This window comes from Rousettus aegyptiacus, unplaced genomic scaffold, assembly GCF_014176215.1.
Source record: "Rousettus aegyptiacus isolate mRouAeg1 unplaced genomic scaffold, mRouAeg1.p scaffold_m13_p_5, whole genome shotgun sequence".
NCBI lineage: Eukaryota > Metazoa > Chordata > Mammalia > Chiroptera > Pteropodidae > Rousettus > Rousettus aegyptiacus.
In genome coordinates this window covers 77,444,307-77,464,768 of record NW_023416308.1, presented here as the reverse complement: position 1 = coordinate 77,464,768, position 20,462 = coordinate 77,444,307, and the positions used below count along the sequence as shown (strand labels likewise).

The 20,462-nt window shown below is 34.3% G+C and overlaps 1 protein-coding gene and 1 pseudogene across 6 annotated transcripts in view; one reads left to right on the top strand and one right to left on the bottom strand.

The window, feature by feature from the left end:
* The window catches only part of NUP98 (nucleoporin 98 and 96 precursor), an 84,594-nt gene that overhangs the window by 54,942 nt on the left and 9,190 nt on the right, over nt 1–20,462 (top strand). For all 6 annotated transcript variants that reach the window (XM_016157963.2, XM_016157965.2, XM_016157961.2 and 3 more), the window contains 9 exons: nt 499–663; nt 6,432–6,614; nt 7,299–7,455; nt 8,894–9,323; nt 10,578–10,807; nt 12,132–12,398; nt 16,810–16,967; nt 17,668–17,811; nt 18,588–18,730. In XM_016157963.2, coding sequence (XP_016013449.1) covers nt 499–663; nt 6,432–6,614; nt 7,299–7,455; nt 8,894–9,323; nt 10,578–10,807; nt 12,132–12,398; nt 16,810–16,967; nt 17,668–17,811; nt 18,588–18,730 — 1,877 coding nt within the window. The remainder of the gene's footprint in view (nt 1–498; nt 664–6,431; nt 6,615–7,298; nt 7,456–8,893; nt 9,324–10,577; nt 10,808–12,131; nt 12,399–16,809; nt 16,968–17,667; nt 17,812–18,587; nt 18,731–20,462) is intronic.
* LOC118603066 lies at nt 19,310–19,428 on the bottom strand (annotated as a pseudogene).

The window sequence follows — 20,462 nt, the reverse complement described above, 5'->3', positions numbered from 1 at the left end:
TTCCAGAATTTTTATGACTTTATTTGAGCCAAACTTAGGACAGTTGCCGAGAAGCAAAATCTAAACATCAGGCAGAATTTTTGTCTCCTGATAGATCAACTCTTCTTAAATAATTGTCATTCTTTTAAAGAATTTTGAGATGTACAGGTTGACATTTTCCTTCCTTGATAGTTTAACCCTTTAGTTTCTTTCTCCTAGGCCAGTTAGATTATTTAATTTGTTGAAAACTCTTGCGTTGGTAGAGAACAACTGGGCAGTTATATAGATATGAAAATAGTAATGGCTCTTTTAGATTCAGTTTTCTATGTTAATAATTTAGTAATCATATGAGCATTAGTATCAATCATCATCTAAATCTTAGAAAAACAGTGGCATGATAAGTGAAATATTGTGCTCTAAATAAAAATTTCGATTCTTTTTGCAGGGGCAAATATTGTGGGAGCCCTTCTGAATGTAACAGTGTTAAACTTGGTTTTATTGGATTCTCCTGTTCTTTAGGTCTCCCATTTTTCTAAATATGGCCTTCAAGATTCTGATGAAGAAGAAGAGGAACGGCCATCCAAAACTAGTACAAAGAAGTTGAAGACTGCCCCTTTGCCTCCTGCAGGCCAGGCCACCCCATTCCAGATGGCTCTTAATGGCAAACCAGCACCTCCACCCCAGGTAGAGAAAGGAAAATGAATTTGAATGGAATCCGTGATACAGAAGTTGAAAGCAAGTCATTCAGCTAGTACAAAGCTGTTTTATGACCCCTGGAACTATGAAGAGTACAAATGTATTGGCAATCACGTTGAGACAAGTACAAGGGAGGGCATGAGGTGGTACTGGCATCTGTTTTTTACTTGAGAGTTTTAAAGAATTCTCTTGCTGTTTTGGATCATTCCGTCTACAGATTGTCATCCTTAAACACCTCCCTCTTATTTGGACTTGCTGAATTTTCTACTCAGTGATTAACTTAAGATAGCCTTTTGCTTGTGGGTTAATGCAAAGTAAATCCTCCTTTCGTGGACTACTTGGTGTGCAGTTTAAGCTTATTCTTTACCTCTGTGGTTTTTTAAAAATTCAGTCAGCTTTCTGCAAGGGTTTTTAATTCCATTTTTCTCAAGTTGTTTGCTTATACTTCAGGTAACCTCTTGATATTTGTATTTTAAAACAGTACATACTCATTATGAAAATAGATAAAGTTTTAAAATACAATTTAATTATTTGGCTTGGGGGAGAGTAGGAGCTGCATTGTTTACTGCAATTATTTGTATCATGCTCTTTTTCAGCATTGTTAAGCCAGTTTAAACCTTTTGTCCTTGTAGGGAAAGGTTTGTAATTTAAATATCAGGTAGTTTCTTTACCAACTCATAAAAGTTTTACTTTGATTTGGATGTTGTTTATATTCAATCAAGTTACAAAAAATTTTTCTTTGCTGCCATACTTCCTCAAAGAAGAGAACTTGATCTAGAATTCCTTTGTAAAGCATCCTCTACCTCTCATCTGCTAAAAGCAGAACTTTTGGAATTTTCCATGCTACAATTCTTATGGCTGCTAATTTGTGCGATTTTTATGATTTATTAAATAATTTTTTGGGAGGCATTTTCCGGAGATTGTTGTGTATGTATGTTTATGTTTGCGCGTACAGGGTGAAGGGAGGAGGGTATGATAAAAGTGGGAAGTGGGAAATATGTTGACTTTTCTAATCTTTGTAGCATTGAGAATACCCCTAAGAAACCTCTTCTGAACTAAAAAAAAAAATGCTGTAAATGGACTCGGTTTTTCATTTATCCATGTTCATAGTTTGTCTGAATCATATAATTTATATAATCTCTTTCCAACATGTTATTTTTTTTGGTTTTGGTTTTTGGGTTTTTTTGGTTTTTGGTTTTTAAGCGAGGCAACCCTTGGTTGACCTCACAGATTGCAAGGACCTCGTCAGTTTACAATCCCTTATTGTTTATTTTTTAAGCCTACAGCACCTGGTCTTCCTAGGTGGTCTCCCATACAAGTACTAACCAGAACCCACCCTGCTTAGCTTTTGAGATCAGATGGGATCAGGCTTGTTCAGCATGGCTGTAATCCAAAGAGTTTTTTGATCTTACATGATATGTATCTTAGGCTAAGACTCAGCCTCTTTTCTGCCAATAAAAGTAATATGGAGGATCCTACAGATACAGCTAGGAGGACAGAAGCTTCATCTGTGTACAGCAAATGTATGTAATTTTGTAATCAGTAGTTTTTAGGCTCTTTAATTTCCAGAATATAAATGGTAACAGATAACTATAAATTCCCATGACACTTGAGTAGGTGAGAGCTCTTTGAAAAACTGAGCATCAAAAAATTTCAGAACAAGGTTCTAGGAAAAAGAGATAAGGATCAAAATAGGTAAAGATAAGATAGTGAACAGGGGTCTTTTTTTCAGATATCTCCTTTGTGGAAGTGGGTAGTCTTTGACCTTTTGGATAGGGAAACAGAAATGGGAGAAATGGGCAGAGTTGTTTAGGTATTCAGGCTGATGTGTTAAAACAGTAATGTGGGATTCTAAAGAACTCTTCCTTGGTCACACAGTTTTTAGTTATTAGTACCAAAGACCTATGATTTACTTGGCAGGAGAGTACTTGAGCCATCTGAATGAACTGGGAATAAACAACTCAGTCTTCTCATCCCAGCTTCAAGAGAACTTCTGTCACACCGTCACCTAACCCCCTTGGAAAGGTCTATATGGTATTTCAGTCTGCTGTAGCTTTTTTTTTTTTTTTTTTTTTTTTAACCCTATACAAAATCTCAGGTTCTAGAAAGGTCGACATTTTATTTAATGGTCACATTTATTACACTGCCTCAGTTACCTCTTTGTAGTTTGTTCTTAAGCCTTACCTTGCTCCTAAAAAAGCAAGTAAATCTAAGCAATGAGAAAATATAAAGCTAATAAGAATTTCACATGATTTTTCTTTTCTATGCCTTTTGAGTTAAGAGAAAATTTTGGCAGAAAAAGCTTCACACAGATGAATTAGGGCAATGGCAAAAACGTTTTGTTTGGTAGTTAAAACATTAATTCCAAAAAGCTGATCTGAGGTCAAGTTATCAACTGAGTACATCAATAACTTTGTGAGCTTTAATTTCATTGTTCTGGTATGGGGCTCAGGCATATTTATATTTTAAATGGTTTTCCCCAGTTGATAGGGATATGTAGCCAGGTTTTGGAACTGTTTGGTGAAAAACCTCAGGTTTGGCATCAGGTAGAGACATGTAGCTTTTTCTTTTTACCTCAGCCTTGTACTGAAATGTAACTTGTTTTCAGTACCATCAAGGCTGACTAGTTGACTTACCCAGAAGCTTAGCATGGTTAACTTGGTGAGTACATTTAAATAAGTTTAACATTTTTTTAAAGAAAAAAAGTAGGATTTAGAAGAAAATTCCATTTCATCTGTGTATACTTTTGAAAAATAAAATGGCAGCTATCTTATCTAAATTTATCCAGTGGATCAATATGTATAGTAACATTTTATATTTTTATATAATTTGTATATTGTATATATTATAAAATTCTCTAGCCACAATCCTGTTTGCTTCAGATATTAATATCATTGAGTCCAGTGCCTCCTACAGTAATATCCTTGAGTGTATGTGTAAAACATACACACATACTTTGGTGGGCCCTTGAAACCCTCACATAGAATTTTTCTTGAGAACACAATATTGTTGACAAGACCGATTTTCCAGCAAAACAAATATAAAACATTCTTTGCAATTAGAAAACAAGTTGTTTTGGAGGCAGGCAACAGTAGTAGTAGTATTGGATTAAACTATTTGGATGAGAGGACAGTATGAATTATTTTCACACCTGTTTTACCATAGACTAGTCATTTACCTTTGTTGAATAAAGATGTCTTGATATACTACACCTACTTGAATCACTTTACCTACTAGATTAAGAAGTGCTTTATCTTTAAGGTATTTCCAGATTACCTTATTATGAGTTGGAGAGTGGAGGTTTCTTAAATGATTAAAGGCTTTAATCATGAAACTTCTCCCTCTGTATATCTAAATAGCCATTTTACAGATATTATCTGTGTTCTTAGCATTTGCAGTGTATTGTACTGGTATTTAGAAATAAATAAGATATCCTAATTTAAAGAGATTGCAGTTTAGGAGAGGAAAGGTTAAAATGATATCATTTGGCTACTTCTCCCAGTATATGCCTTTCTTTTCCATAGGCGACCTAGGGACTTCCGGTTTTTTTTCTCTTCAATTCCTTCAGAGCCATCATTTTTTTTATTAGTGCACTTTTCAGGACTGGCTTTGAAGAAGCACCTGATTTCCCAAGATATCTCTCAAAATAAGTACATAGATGTCTTTCGTGGCAGTTTAATTACTTATATAAACTTTAACAAAATCCACATATGAGATTTCTAGGAGCTTATCAGGTCTTCAGTTTCATAATTCACTTCCCTTTGTCCACTTATTAGGTGATATCTCGAAGCTTTGAAGTCTGTGCATGAAGGTGAAACAAATAAAAGCTTGATCCTTAGCATTATTCTTAAAGATTAGCTGGGTCCCATTAGGTCTCTAATCTATTTGATGACATTCTCCCATTTTGCCTGAAAATGTTCTCAGTGAGCATCTCTTGCTGTTAGTATTCCTTTGTTGAGATGTGTAATAAGTTGGAACCATCTTCCACCTTCTTTCCTCCCACTCATCCTTGCTCCTTCTTGTCCTTTCATAGTTAACTGCTTTCTCTACTGTGTACTAGACACAGCATTAGGCAATAAAAATAAAAAGTGTTCAGTGAATGTTGACTTCAACAATGTGATTTTGCTGTTAGATATAGAAAACAGTGGGCCATAATCTATTGTCAAGCCTTGACAATCTGGTGGGACAAATAATGTGTATGCAAGAAATTATAATACATCGTGATACATTGTATAAAATAAGTATAGGTAGAGTCTCATAGGAGCCCAACAGAGGAGAGTATCCTAACTGACAGGTTTACAGAAATTGAGAAGTTTCAGAACTTTTCTTAAAAATGCATTGGTTAAAAACATACTAGGGAGCTATTGGAGTGAGAGTATTCTCATAATCCTTATAGTTATAATGGGAGCATCATCATCAAGGCTGCATTTCCCCCGCCCCGCCCCGCCCCGATTTTCAAAGCATAAAAGTAGTCAGATCTGCCTACTGGTAAAGCCTCTCCAATAGGTAAAACATAGTTTCTTTGCCTATGGACCTCTAGCTTTAAGTTTTGCTAGAGCAGTCTTTGGGGATTGTTCACATCTTAAGTAGCAGTTAACCATGTATCTAACACCTCAATTTTTCTACAGTTAAATGAGAACAGTCATTCTTTTGGTAAGGCTGTTAAAGGAATGCAGGGGGGAAAGTTAATACTCCGTTAAAAATTAAGTAGAAAAAGTTACACTAATGGTTGTTTCTTTGGCCAAAGAAATCTTGAAAAAAAAACATTTTAATCTACCTATCATGGAATAGCATCCATTTGAGGTTTAGTGTGAAATAGGCCACTTGTGAAAGATAAGCCAAAAAATTGTGGAAGGCTAATAACCTACAAATGATATCATGATAAGAAAAATAGTTGGTGGAACTTTTTGAGAATGTTTCATAAATTGGCTTAGCTACTTGTTAACATTTTGCCAGGTCACATTTAATGAATTTGTACTAAATCAATTACTTTACGGTGTGCTTCGGCTTTACAAGTGTTTACCTTTTTAAACCATAAACTTAGTCATGGTTATAGCTTCGAAACTGCTTGATAAATGTTAATAGAACTTTGACACTTTTAAATATGAAGGAATTGTTTCCAGATTAAAATTGTTCCTGATAATATTACTTTTGTTTTTCCTTTTGGAAAATTAGAGCAGACAGTCCTTGTATCTTATATGGTACTACACAGTTAGAACCCAGCTGACCGTAGGATTCAGCCACTCAAAAGATAAATTCCAGGCCCCAAATCATGTTAGCTAGAAATTTATTTCTAAATGTTTTCTTTAAAAAAAGCAAAGTTACTGGAGACTTTGATATTTGTACTTTATATTCTATTTTCCCAATGGCTTCTGGCTACAAGGTAGTGTAAGGGCAGGGCGACCCTGTGTACATCAGAAAATTGTAGTTGGTAACTAAATTAAGTAAGGCATAGTCTTTATCTGAAGACCACCATTTGTTCACTATGGGTGTTGGTTTAAGTTCCAGACACCAGACTATAATATTACAAAGGGGTGATACTATTAAATTTTTATTTATATCTCAAGTACTTATATGGAAGATTTTTTAGTAATTGTTTTTAAGTCCTCTTTAACACATATGCTACCTCACATATGTAGAATGGGCAGAGTCTAATATTGCTATGTCATATTCTGAATAAACTAAATATGTGTAGAAGCTCTATGTCTGTTTGGTGTAATTTAATGCTGCTTCCCTGATCTTTCTGCTGTCTACAGAGCCAGAGCCCAGAGGTGGAACAGTTAGGGAGGGTTGTGGAACTGGACAGTGACATGGTAGATATCACCCAGGAGCCAGTTTTGGATTCCATGTTAGAAGAGAACGTGCCTGAGGATCAGGAACCTGTGTCTGCCTCAACACATATTGCATCTTCACTGGGAATTAATCCACATGTCTTACAGGTGAAGTCCTAATTGACCCTTACTACAACAGAGAGCCAAACTAATACTTCCCTTGAATAACATTGAGCCTCTTCTTTCATTTAAGAGCATTGAATGCTCACTGGAATAAGAATAGGAATACAGCCCATGTTTGGACTTTATTTGGGAAAGGACTTATGTTGAGGTTTAGAAGACTGGATTCTATCCCCAGTTTTGTAACCACTACTGTGTAACTTTAGGCAAGTCACTTAACATCTGTAAGCACTGATTTTTCTCTGTAAAATAGTACTTATTTCCTGCAGGATGGTTTTGAGGCTCTTGAAAGTGTTCCACAAAAGTTAAAAATTAAAAAAAAACAACAACAACTAGTAGTTGCTGGTTTAAGCTCTGTCTCAACTTCCCCCACCTATGCCTTTTGGCATGTTATGAATTTCGCTTATGTTTGACTTTGAAAATTATTCCTTTAATAAACGTGAGCGAATGCTATGTGCCAGGTTCTGGTGAGACTAGATACAAAGAAGAGGAATATTATATAACTTCTACTCTTCAGGCACATACAAGAGTAATTGAGTTGGTTATACAAATGTACCTGCTCTTGACACAGCCTTGAGGCAGAATGATTATTGGTTCTTGTAAACTGTGTTTTTCTTTTATGGCCTTTGGATTTGGGGGAGCACATTCATTCTATAGATATTGCCTTTTTAGATCATGAAAGCATCATTGCTTGCTGATGAAGATGATGTAGATTTGGTCCTGGATCAACGCTACAGTCGCTTTTCTTCTAAAGTAGATACTTCTCAAGAAATCTGTTCTCCCAGACTCCCCATTTCCGCATCCCACTCATCAAAATCTCGTTCATTAGGTACTGTAAAAGATGCTATTTTATAAGAAAGCTGTAAAGTTCTGCTTTTTACATATCTTCTAAGTTGAACCAACTTCTCTACCAAATATCCCCCTAAAGTATATGACATAAGGATGCCAAGAGGAAATGTACTCTTATAAATATCTGTTAGGTGGGGCCAGTTTTTGAAAATCATAATTTGCTTTATTGGTGTAGATGCAACAGTAATATGGAGAAAAAAGCATTTGTATGTTGTTTAGGGTCGACTTTTTATTATGAATGTGGATTAGATGGTAATCTCGGATTTCCAAATTCTTATCCTACCTTAGAAGAAACCTCAAGTAGTCCTGCATTTTACTCTTTTTTTACTCTTAACACTATCCTTATTGCCTTCTGGGGGAAATGTTTCTTCTCATAATGAAAAAAACCTGTCACATTTCTACTTTTCCCTAAACCTTCCCAAGTTCCCAGGAAGTGATTACACATTTGATTTTAAAGCTTTCCCTTTTCTGGTAATCTTATAGCTATATGGGTGAGATTAGAGGTAGAGTATTGTCAACAAAGGACTTAAACAGATGTAATTTCAAAACATTTTGCAAAGCAGAGGCACTACAAGGAAGATATTTGTTTATGTTGCCTAAAAAACTAAATGTTTATTTTTCAATTCTTTTGAGTGCACTAAGGTATCAATTTTCCTTCTTTTAATACCTTAACTAATAAAGCATTAAACATTCATAACAGTCTTTTCCATAATGGGCACTACATGAAAATCTTATACCTCAATAACTCCTTACTTTAGACAGGAACCATATGAAATTGGAAAACAGGCAATAGTAATAACTGTCTTTCTGAAAGACATATGTGCAGTTACAAGATGCCTCAGTGGGTTTTTGTTTCTTTAAGTCTAGCATTGAGCACTAGAGTGGTAGGAATTTTGAGTTTGGATTTTATTAAGCTTTTTATATTGACTAAAACAGTTACGTTTGGCATTCTGACAAGAGCATGAACATTGGTGTCAGACTTAACCTGGGCTTCTCTCTCACTCCTGCCACTTAGTAGCTTTGTGGATTTGGACAAGTCACTTAACTGAGCCCTGTTTTCTTACCTATAAAACAAATATGATAATGTTCTTCATTTAAAGTTATTAAAGGATGAAATGGAACAATGTATACAAATTGCTTATACAGAGTCTGCTGCAGATAAGTGCTAGACAATTTTTTTAAATAGCAGCGTTTTTTATTAATGTTTTTATTGTTGACATCATTATCATGATGACAGTTTCTGCCTTGATTTCCTCATTGAAAGAGTAATTTCTACAGTATCTGATTAACTTCTTTCTGGTCTTCTATATCTGAATTAATTAATTTGATAAAGCTATAATTTCAGCCCTACTGATTATTGTTGTTCAAGAAGCAATAAACTGTATTTTCTAATAGCCTTTTTCTCCTCCTTATTTTAGTTGGTGGGTTACTACAATCAAAATTTACAAGTGGAACTTTTTTTTCACCAAGTGCCTCTGTGCAAGAATGTCACACTCCCAGAACATCATCTTTGATGACTATCCCATCCACATCCCCTTGGTCTGTCCCTCCACCCCTGAGCTCTGTGTTCACAGTGCCCAGCCCAGCCTCTGAGGTTCAGTTGAAAACAGTGGGTACACGTAGACAACCAGGCCTAGTCCCTCTTGAAAAGTCTGTCACCTTTGGGAAGGGGAAACTCTTGATGGACATGGCCCTATTTATGGGACGCTCATTTCGGGTTGGTTGGGGTCCAAACTGGACTCTTGCTAATAGTGGAGAACAGCTGAGTGCCTCTCATGAACTTGAAAATCATCAGATTGCTGATTCTATGGAATATGGATTCCTGCCTAATCCAGTAGCTGTTAAATCGTGAGTCACATTTCCTTATGCTTTTCGAGATGGGCAATATGGTAGGTGAGAAAAAACTTTTGATAATTAGGAGATCTTCCTAGATACATTCTTAGCACAATTTTACATAGCAGAAGATATTTGCATAATTTAAAAAAGTGATTAGTAAGTTAACTCAATTTGTACTATCGAGGTGTAAGAGTATATAATGCTTACTTAGTGGTTAAACTTAAGTTGAAAAACTAACCCACGCAAAGCTAATGCTGCAGCATTCCTTGGGTTCTCCCCCCTTTTTATGATTAGTCATTTTTTCATTTTCTCACTTGGATATTTGTGATTTCTTCATATGTATATATTCTCAACTAAGCATCTTTCTTGTATCTTAGACCTGATAAGATGAATGTATGAACTGTAGATAATAAGTATTTAGAAATAAGGTGATATCTGATAACTATATATATTATATATTTCTACACAGTCCCCACTGTTAACATTTACATCATTAACAAACATTAATGTGTGTTTATAGTTCTGTATACACCGTAAATGTATGCTGTACAGATTAAATCTACAATTTTCTGGTAGTTAACTAGGCAATATGTATACAGCTGTTGTGTGCAAAATATGTAACATTTTCCTATTTACTTTTTATAATTATGACAAATTGTTCTATCTTTACTACAGATTAAGTGGCTATGATCACCTATTCTTAGTTAAAGCTGACTTTGAAGAAATAAAAAACAACATCCTTTGAACCTCACAATTAGGAATATTGATCTTAAACCTAGGTTATGTGTGATGTCATGATATTTTGGAGGTTGTTAAGATCAGTCTTAAAAATTGATTCAAGGCCAGACGACTATGTTTATCTTAATTTAGAGTCAGTTCTTTAGTATATATAGGCTTAGCCTCATGACTTTTGATACCGCACTGAATATCATTTGAGAATTCAATATCTTACAATTCTTTCTGGCCTTTGAATTTCATAACATCCAGATGCTGAAGCCAGTCCCAAGTCTAACTGTACTGATTCCCATACTTGTTATATAATCCGACGTAAGAAACCTTTGGATTCTAAATGCATGGGTTAGATAATTTGTTTACTCAGTATATAGTAAATAAGTTCATTACAGTTTGACATTAGGAAACAATTTCTTTTAAATCACAGTGGAATGTTTTATATTTGTAATCATAAAAAGAAACAAAGTTTTGGTTGTAGGAAAATTCTACCTTCTGTCTTATCTTTATTTTCTATCTTGTCATTTGCCCTTGTAGCTTAACTGAGTCCCCATTCAAAGTTCATTTGGAAAAACTCAGTTTGAGACAAAAGAAGCTGGATGAAGACCTGCAGTTATACCAGATACCTCTGGAGCTCAAATTAAAACATAGCACTGTCCATGTGGATGAGCTGTGTCCTCTCATTGTTCCCAATCCAGGAGTTGCTGTCATTCATGACTATGCAGATTGGGTTAAGGAAGCCTCAGGAAATTTATTGGAAGCACAAAGTGAGTATGGACTATGTACCAGGAATAAGAGTAGGAGCATGTATTTCTAGGAGGACAAATTCTATTTGCCAGTGTGATAGGTAGATGCCTGAACTTACACTTGTCTATAATTGAATTGGGATGTGCAAAATCCCAAGCAAGGAAAAATTCTGTCATTGTTCATAATGATTATTACAAGCTTTAATATACAAGTTCTTGTTCAAATGAATTGTAGCCCATCAAATCTCTTGTATTTATGAAATTGCATTCCTTTTCCACGTAGAGAACATAGTGGAAGGGAGATTCATTCCTTCTTGCTTTTCTAAATTGTACCCATTCCATGTCCAGCTCAAGTCCCACTGGTCTTCCCAACAATTTTGATGTTTATAACTTCTCTTCCTAACCTCTCTCACTATCACCTCTCTATAGCTGTTATGACCATGTTCTTCTGAACCAATATTTTAATAAAAGACTTTTCTTATTTGGGAACTTACTATTTCAAATAGTAGAAAATTACATTTAATTACATGTTTCACATTTCATAACATCACTTTTATTGAAAAATGGAGACTATAATGTTCCATAGTACACATTCGGGGAATTGTTTATGTTCAGTTCTTTGTGTTTGCTTCAGTTGTCTCCTCTTCTCAAATATGAGTCATCTTCCAGTGCATACTTCTAAGGGGCTTCAAGTGGTAAACAGTGCTTCCTTTTTGTTTTCCTTCCTGAGGAGCAATATATATATAGCAATATAAGAGTATAGAATGGGGCTCAGATTACTTGGGTTTGAATCCTGGCCCTGCTACATATTGCCTGTAACTCTCAGCAAGTCACTTAATACTCTGTACCTCATTTTTTCATCTGTAGAATAAAGATTATAGCTATTATCTAGTCACATTGTATATATTAGATTTGGCTTACTTTTAGGTGCTTTGACTCACTAAATGTTAGGCTGTGCCTATAGCAGGAGAGAATAGTCCCTCACAAATTTTTAGAGCACTTTATATTTCTTAAAGCATTTTGTAAACAGTTTGTTTAACTTAGAGAACTGTTCTCTATCATTTGAGGTATACTAGCCATATTTAGGTTAGCTGAAACTGTTTAAAGGAGCGCTGAGTTACATTTGTTATGTAAGTACTATAAGAGTATGGAGTGAGCAAGCAGTTATACTACATACCTCTGGAGCTTGTAAGATACAGCTGAGTGAGGTGGAGACAGATTCAGGAAAAATTAACTTGAGTGTTTTATTAATTTATGTATTCTTATGCCACAATTAGAGTGATGCCTTGTCTGTAGTTACTGTAGAACTTTATGTCATGATACTGTTTTCCTGTCTCTTCCTTAGTTGTGAAGCACTGGAGCCTAACATGGACATTATGTGAAGCTCTGTGGGGCCACCTGAAAGAGCTTGACAGCCAGCCGGATGAACCCAATGAATACACCCAGATTCTGGAGCGAAGAAGAGCTTTCTCTCGCTGGCTGTCCCATACTGCTGCACCTCAAATTGAGGAGGAAGTTTCCTTGACCCGCAAAGACAACCCTGTGGAGGCTGTCTTCAGCTACCTCACAGGCAAAAGAATCAGTGAGGCCTGCTCTCTGGCCCAGCAGTCAGGTAAGGCAGTGGTCGTCCTCTGCACTCCTGTCTACTCCCTGCTCATTGTCCCTACCTCTTAATTGCAAATTTGCCTTTGCCTTCTATCCTGAGTATTAAGTATAGACTTCCCAGGAAGATTGCTGGTTCCTCCAGAATAGGGATTATGTCTTCTAGTTTTCTTTTTAGAACCTTAAACATTAAATTTACTTTATTAAAAGTATTTTAATTTTATATGCTACATACACATTTGTATTAAAACTAGAAAATGAATGTAAGCAAAAAACAAAAACCAAAATCACCTAAATCCTTTACTACTCTTTATTGCATACATTTCGATATGAAATCTGTACTTAGGCTGTTTGCTTTGTAATATATAAAGTATATACAAATAATATGCATGCAGAGCAAGGTATGATATGAATGTAAACTTTTCAAAGACAGTGTCCTGCCATATATCTATGCCACATATTTATACGCACACAGTTCTTGTCATACATTACAAATGTCCTGTAATACAGATATTATAGTCAAATGCTTTTTAGTTTTCTTTTATATAAAAATGTTCCATGTTAACAAATTTAATTTTTAATATTTAGGCTTTTTTTTCCTTTCTATAAGCAGTATTCCGAACCTCTTAAACAGGTGTTTTACACTAATTCACTTATTTCATTCAAATAAATATATGGAAGTTTCATTTCTGTAGAGATATTTAATTGTTTTTTTTCTTTGTTAGGACTTCTCATATATATTTGTGCTTTTTTAGTTCCCCTTTAATGAGAGGCATTCATCTAGTACTTGATAACTGTCTCAACATAAATCTTGATAAGAATAAATAACATAGTTCAACTTATTCTATGTGTAATTAAATCTTTGATCAAACCTTGTTTAGATTTAATTTATCTGAAGTCAACTAGCTGAAGCCATCAACTAGATTTATTTTTTGAGGGCTTGGCCAAATTTGGGATTATAAGAAAGAATCATAGGAAAAGCTAATCAGTAATTTACATAAATGGCCAGTTGCATTTCAATATCACTACACATTTAGCTCAGTGCCTTTCATGGTATTTATTTGTACAGTGAGAACTTGTCTCCAGGACAAACCTACCTGCTATAAAGCTATAAAGATTATGAATCATTAAAGAGACAATGTTATGCTCATCAGCACACATATATATCCCCAAAAAGGATCTTAAAAGTTAAGTTCCAGAAATCAGGTCCTTAGATTCATTCTTTCACAAACTCTGTTTTTTCTCCTTTTTTTTTTCCTTATCACGAGATTAAACTTTTGGCAAGGCACTACCTTTCAGTTTACTAAAAACTTTTGCTTTACTACCTTTATTTTCAATAATTGATAGAACAATTAGACAGAAAAGTAAGACTTTAGAATACTTGAACACTATCACCCAACAGACAGAAACACCTAAAATCAATAACCTAAGCTGTTACTTGAAGAAACTAGCAAAAGAGCAAACTAAACCCAAATGGTAGAAGAAGGGAGGAAATATTAAAGATTAGAATAGAAGTCAAAGAAAATGAAAACAATAGAGAAATCAAACTAAAAGTTCTTTGAAATGGTCACGAAAGTGTACAAATCTTTACACTAACCATGAAAAAAAAGAACGGACACAAATTGCTAAAAACGGGAGTAAAAGAGTGAACATCATTACTATTACAGGAAAGGGAGTACTCTGAGAAATTCTGTGTCAACAGATTCAATAACTTTGATAAAATTGACAAATTCTTTGGAAGATATAAATTACCAAAAGCGATTCAAGAAAAAAATAGAAAATTTAATAGATCTATAACAAGTAAAGAAATTGATTTTGTAATTTAAAATCTTCATTCAGAAAAACCCAGATCCAGATATCTTCATTGGTGAATGATCTTTTATATTTAAAGATGAATTAATAACAATCTTCTTCAGTTCTTCTAGAAAATAGAGGGTGAAAATGAAAATGAAAACATAAAAACAATAGAGAAAGCAATAAAACTAAAAGTTCTTTGAAAACATCAAGAAAGTCTACGAATTTTTACACTGACAATAAAAAAGGAAGGAAGGACACAAATCGCCAAAAATATTATTACCCTAATAGCAAAGTGAATCTACCAAAAACTTACAGCTAACATCATACTTAATGTTGAAAGACTACATGATTTCATTCCAAGTATGGAACACTATTTCTGTACAGTATTGTAATGGATATTGTAACCAATATGTTCAGACAAGGAAGAGAAGCAGAAGTTGTACAGATTAAAAAGGAAGAGATAGAACTATCTTTATTCACAGATGGCATGGTTTTGTATGTAACAGTCCTCTGGAATCTACAGAAAAGGTAGTAGGACTTATAAGCTAGTTTATCAGGATATCAGCTCAAGAACAACATAAAGAATTCAGTTCTGTTTCTTATGTATTAGCAACAAACAATGTAAAAATAAAATTTTAGAAATTCCATTCACATAGCATCAGAAACAATAAAATAAGGAATAAATGTAACAAAAGTATAAGACTCATACACTGAAAACTACAACATTGCTGGAGAAATAAAAGATTAAATAAATTAAGAGAAAGTCTGTGCTCATGGACCACATTTCGGCCTCAGCGCTGTTGGCATTTTTGGCTGGTACTTTGTTGTGGAGGCTGTCCTGGCATTGTAGGATATTCAGCAGCATCCCTGTTCTCTAATAAAAGAGCCCTCTCCCCTCTTGTTGTAAAAACCAATAATATCTTCAGACATTGCTAAATATTCCCTGGGGGACAGAACCACACCAGTTTGAGAATCACTGACAGATTGGAAACGTCAGTATTGTTAAAATGTCTGTTTTCCCCAAATCAATATATACTTTAGACACAATCTCTGTCAAAATCTCCAGCAGGCATTTTTGCAGGTCCTGATTCTTTCATAGAAATGTTGAAAATTTAACACAGTGTTCCAAGTGAACACAATCAGGGGGCTCTACACTTTCTAATTTCAAAACTTCTGTAAAGTCGTAGCAGTCAAGACAGTGTGGTACTGGCATAAGGATAAACATACACATCAGTGGAACAGAAATGGAAATTTAAATATAAAACCCTTTCACTTATGGTCAGTTATTTTTGACAAAGGTGCCAAAACAATTTACATGTGGAAAGAATAGTCTTTTTTAACAAATAATACTGAGATAGTTGGATATTCACATGTAAAAGATGATTTAGATCCTTACCTCACACCATACGCTAAAATCAACCTGAGGAAGTACCCTAGAATCCTACAATTTGCTCACATATATATTTTCATCAATGGGAAAGTCTATGAAAAGTTAAGGATTGGCAGAAGTCGATTGATTGGTGGTGTGATCTTAATAAGTGGTTATACTGAGATATATATAATATTCCAATTTCTTCTCTGACCTTGACCATCTTTAGTGACCAGAATATTTATAAATGTTGGCTAGTAAACCCTCTCTTTGGGGTTCTGTAGATACACAGAAATACTCTTTTATTTTTTACCTTTGTTGTTATTCACCTAGAATATAGCAGCTCATTGTCAAGTGAGCTGCAGTACTTCCTGCATGAATCACAGTCCAGTCATGCTTTGGTTACTTATATACAGTCAGGGAGACAAGTTGGCTTAGCAGCACATTTCTAGATGTGTTCCTGATACGTGATTTCTTTCCTTCAGGCCTCTCTGGTTTGTGAAGGAAATTCTTTGAAAAGAGAACCTTAGTTTCTGGCAGAACAGTACTTTATATAGTCATGTAAGCACTGACTCATATTGAAAAACAAAAGGAAAAGGACTATTGAGTTTTAGGAGGTTCGTATTAATGACTGAGACAAAGAATTTTTCTTATAACTCACAGTTTAACAAGAGATTTTCATAAACTGAAATTCCTATTCCCTTACATTCTGGTTAATTAGACTCCTTATTTCCTTAGCCCTTTGTACTTAAAAAAAATTTTTAAGAGATTATTGGAACTGTAAAGGTGAAAGACTCAACCATTTTCTTTATAGTATATATATTTTTCCTTTAGGTTTGAGTTTGTCATTTCTCAGTGTCATTATATATATATATATAGTACTTTCTAGTTAGGCATGTTTTCATTTATATGTCATTTCAGTATTCACTGTAAACCTTTGAATAAGATGTTATTTTCCTCCATTTTATAGATGAAGTGCCTTGTCTGGGGTTTCAAAAGTAATAGTACATCTGACATTGTATTCTGTACACATAATATAATCTACATGTAATTTAGGTTACACTACTTTGAAGATTTCCTACCCAAACAGAAAATGTTAAGTTTCTGATCAGTGTTTTGGTACTACTGCAGAAAGTGGTCACAGGTGTTTAAATTCTGTATTCTGAGGATTAAAAGAAATAAGATTATGCTCTCAAGTGTTTCTCCATGTCTGTAAATTCTCAGTATCACCAAAGAACTTCTGTTTTTATCGTAGGTGATCATCGTCTTGCTCTTCTTTTATCCCAGTTGGTGGGTAGCCAGTCAGTCCGGGAGCTACTTACCATGCAACTGGTAGATTGGCATCAACTCCAGGCTGACAGTTTCATCCACGATGAGAGACTGCGCATCTTTGCTCTGTTGGCTGGAAAACCGGTATTTTTCTCTTAAACTCATTTAAGTTTTCTTATAAACTCAAAATTGCTTGAGGTTAAAGCAAAGAGCTATCTTTGTAAATTGTACACTATTGCACATAACTAAGCAATTTATTTTTAATGAGAATATTTTCAGATAATGTAAATAATTTGTGTTTGTTTTTCTAGATGTATTTAACTTTATATCAACATGTGCATGCATATTTACATATCTGGATATTCAAATAAAATCAATTATACATAGCAATTCTGCAACTTGTTTTTAACTTCCTATATATGGATATTCTTTGATGTTGTGCAGCCTCATTCTTTTTAACAGATACTTCTATTTCATTTTATGGATAATATGCCATAATTATTTTAAGCCAATTCTCTGTTTCTGCTTACCTATTTGATTGCCATCTTAAAGTCAGCTTTCAAAAAGAAAAAAGTTGGTCAGAATTTCTATCTTTTAAGTTTTATAAGTCAACAGTAGGCAGTGAGAAGACCTCTTTTCTCTCAGTGACTCTCATTTCTGAGCAGTGATTGTCTAAATCCACCCTATCACCTGCCACCAAGAGACTGTATTTTATATCTGGACTATTAACACTGCTATCTCGTTCATTTAAAATAGTACTTAAATAAGTGAATAACTTGCATACTTGGGCAGTAATAAGGTAACATAGAATATATACTTATGATGGTGATTTTGTCTTCGGTAGGTGTGGCAGCTCTCAGAGCAGAAGCAAATCAATGTATGCTCCCAGTTGGACTGGAAACGCTCCCTGGCTGTCCATCTTTGGTATTTGCTTCCACCAACAGCTTCCATTTCCAGGGCACTGAGCATGTATGAAGAAGCATTTCAGGTATATGTGTCCAGTACAGCCAAGCAAGAGTCCTGGTAGGAGTTCTGTTTTTGCCAGAAAAATACTGCAGATAAAAAACCATCAAGTCACATTTCATAATACTTTTTCCTAACTGCTTTTTTTGAAAGTACCATAAAATTTAAAAGGACCCAGAAAATCATTTTCTTCTGCCTCTTGACAGGGCAACTTTTAAACTTCTCCAAATATCTGTTTTTATTTTATTTAATATGATGAGTTTCCACAACTGACTTTCTTAATCGCTGTTTTTCTGCCACCAAATCAGAGGATTTTCCTTCATTCCTAATGTTGTCTGTTCCTTTGGGAATTTCCTGAGATACTGCCTGACCTGAAGTTTGGTATAGCCCCAAATTAGATCTGAGATTGCCTCTAAATATCACATAACATATTCTTTTTCAGTGTCAAGGTTAAAGTATTACTATTTTTAATGCCATTATTTCTTCAGTTCTTTTCTTACTGTCCATTTTTATTGTCATTGATATTATTTGTCAGGAAAAAAGAGAACAATAAAGAAAATAAGTGTAATAAGAATTGTGGCAAGAAAGGTATTGAGATTAGGGAAAGCTATCTGAAATTTTTGCCAGTTCCCTGAAGATAAGTCAAATATGACATTGATCAAAATAAGTTTAAAATCTTTCACACATTTCTTTAGAGGGTATCACATCATTCTTAATAAAAGTCTGAGTAATTGAAATATGATAGCATCTGTGAAACACACCGGCAGCTAATGTATTGTTTTACCAAATTCTTAACTTCAGAATTCCTCTGAGGGTGACAGATATGCCTGCTCCCCACTTCCTTCATACTTGGAGGGCTCTGGCTGTGTGGTAGAGGAGGAGCAAGACTCACAGAGACCACTTCAGGATGTCTGCTTTCACCTTCTAAAACTCTACAGTGACAGGTAAATCAGAGCCATGTAGTATAGTCACTCGAGGGCTCCATGAGTCCTTTCCCTTTCGTGTCAGATTGCCATTAGTTTGTATAAATTACCGAAATATAACTTATAGTAGTTGAGTACAAAGAGCACTGAAACTAGAGTTAGAAATCTAAACATTTATTTTAATCAACTTTCATGAGATATAATTTACATATAATAAAGTATGCGGTTTGATAGTTTTTAACATAATATAACTGTCATCACAAGGAAGATTAACATTTACATTACCCCAAAGCATTCCCTCATTCCTCTTTGCAGTCAGTCCCCACACCAGACAACTACTGACTGGCTTTTCATTACGATAGATTAGTTTTGCTGTTTAGAATTTTATGTAATTGGGACCATTGTGTATGTTATATTTTGTGCCTGGCTTTCACTCAGCATAATGATTTTGAGATTTATCCATGTTAATATTTGTATTAGAAGGTTTTCATTGCATAAGTTATCCATTTATTTATTTTTTTATTATTTTTTTAGGCGAGGCAACCTTCGGTTGACCTCACAAGGAACATGTCAGCTTATGATCCCTTTTTTTTTTTTTTACGCCTACAACACCTGGTCTTCCTAGGTAGTCTCCCATCCAAATACTAACCAGGCGTGACCCTGCTTAGCTTCCAAGATCAGACAGGATCGGGCTTGTTCAAGGTAGCATGGCCATAGAAAAGTTATTCATTTATTGATGGACAGTTAGGTTTTCTTGTTTTGGGCTATTATGAATAAAGTCGCTATCAACATTTGTATGCAAAAGTGCTTGTATCATTTTATATACCCACCAAGATCTCTAGTTAGTCCACATCCCTTCAAATTTTGGTACATCAGTTTTTAAAATGTTACATTTCAGTGGGCATAAAGTGGTATTTCATATAGTGGTGTGTATGTTTTAATAAGAAATTGTGAGTGCTTTATCCTACAGTAATATATTAATATATGGTATTACATCTAATCAGTTAATTAAAGCTATCTCAGTAGTGTCTTTTATATCATATCACACCGAGGGTTTTCAACAGTCAAAACTTATAATTCACATCTCATTTCCATTCTTCAGATACTTTCTTTTATTTATTTAATTTTTTTAAAAAAGTTTATTGGGGTCAAATACTTTCTTTTAAATATAGCGTACTTAACTGTATTAATTATAGAATAATAGTCGTTCATTGTGGTAAAATATATATAACAAAAATTATGTTTTAGTATATGTGCTGTCAAAGCAAGCCCTAAAATTGTTTTAATTTGCATTTCCTAATGCCTAATGGTATTGAGCATTTTTTATGTGCTTATTTACCATCTATATTATCTTCCTTGTAAGTGTCTGTTCAGATATTTTGCCCATTTTTTATAGGGTTGTCTTATTGTATTATAATAGTTCTTTACATATTCTGGATATGAGCTCTTTATTATAAATATATTTTTCCAATATTCTCTATAAAGTCCAACTTATTAAAGTTTTAAAACTACGAAATCAGTTTTAAAATATATATAGGACTGTTGAAGTTTTCTGTTTATTATTGAGTCAATTTTGATCATTTGTTTCTTCTAAAGAATTTGTCTATTTCAACAAAGTCACCAGATTTATTGGCATAAAATTTTAACATTTCCTTATCCTTTTTAAAATGTCTTTAGGATCTGTAACTATGTCTCTTTCTTTCCTGATATTGGTAATTTGTGTCTTCTCTCTTTTTTTCTTCATTAATTTACC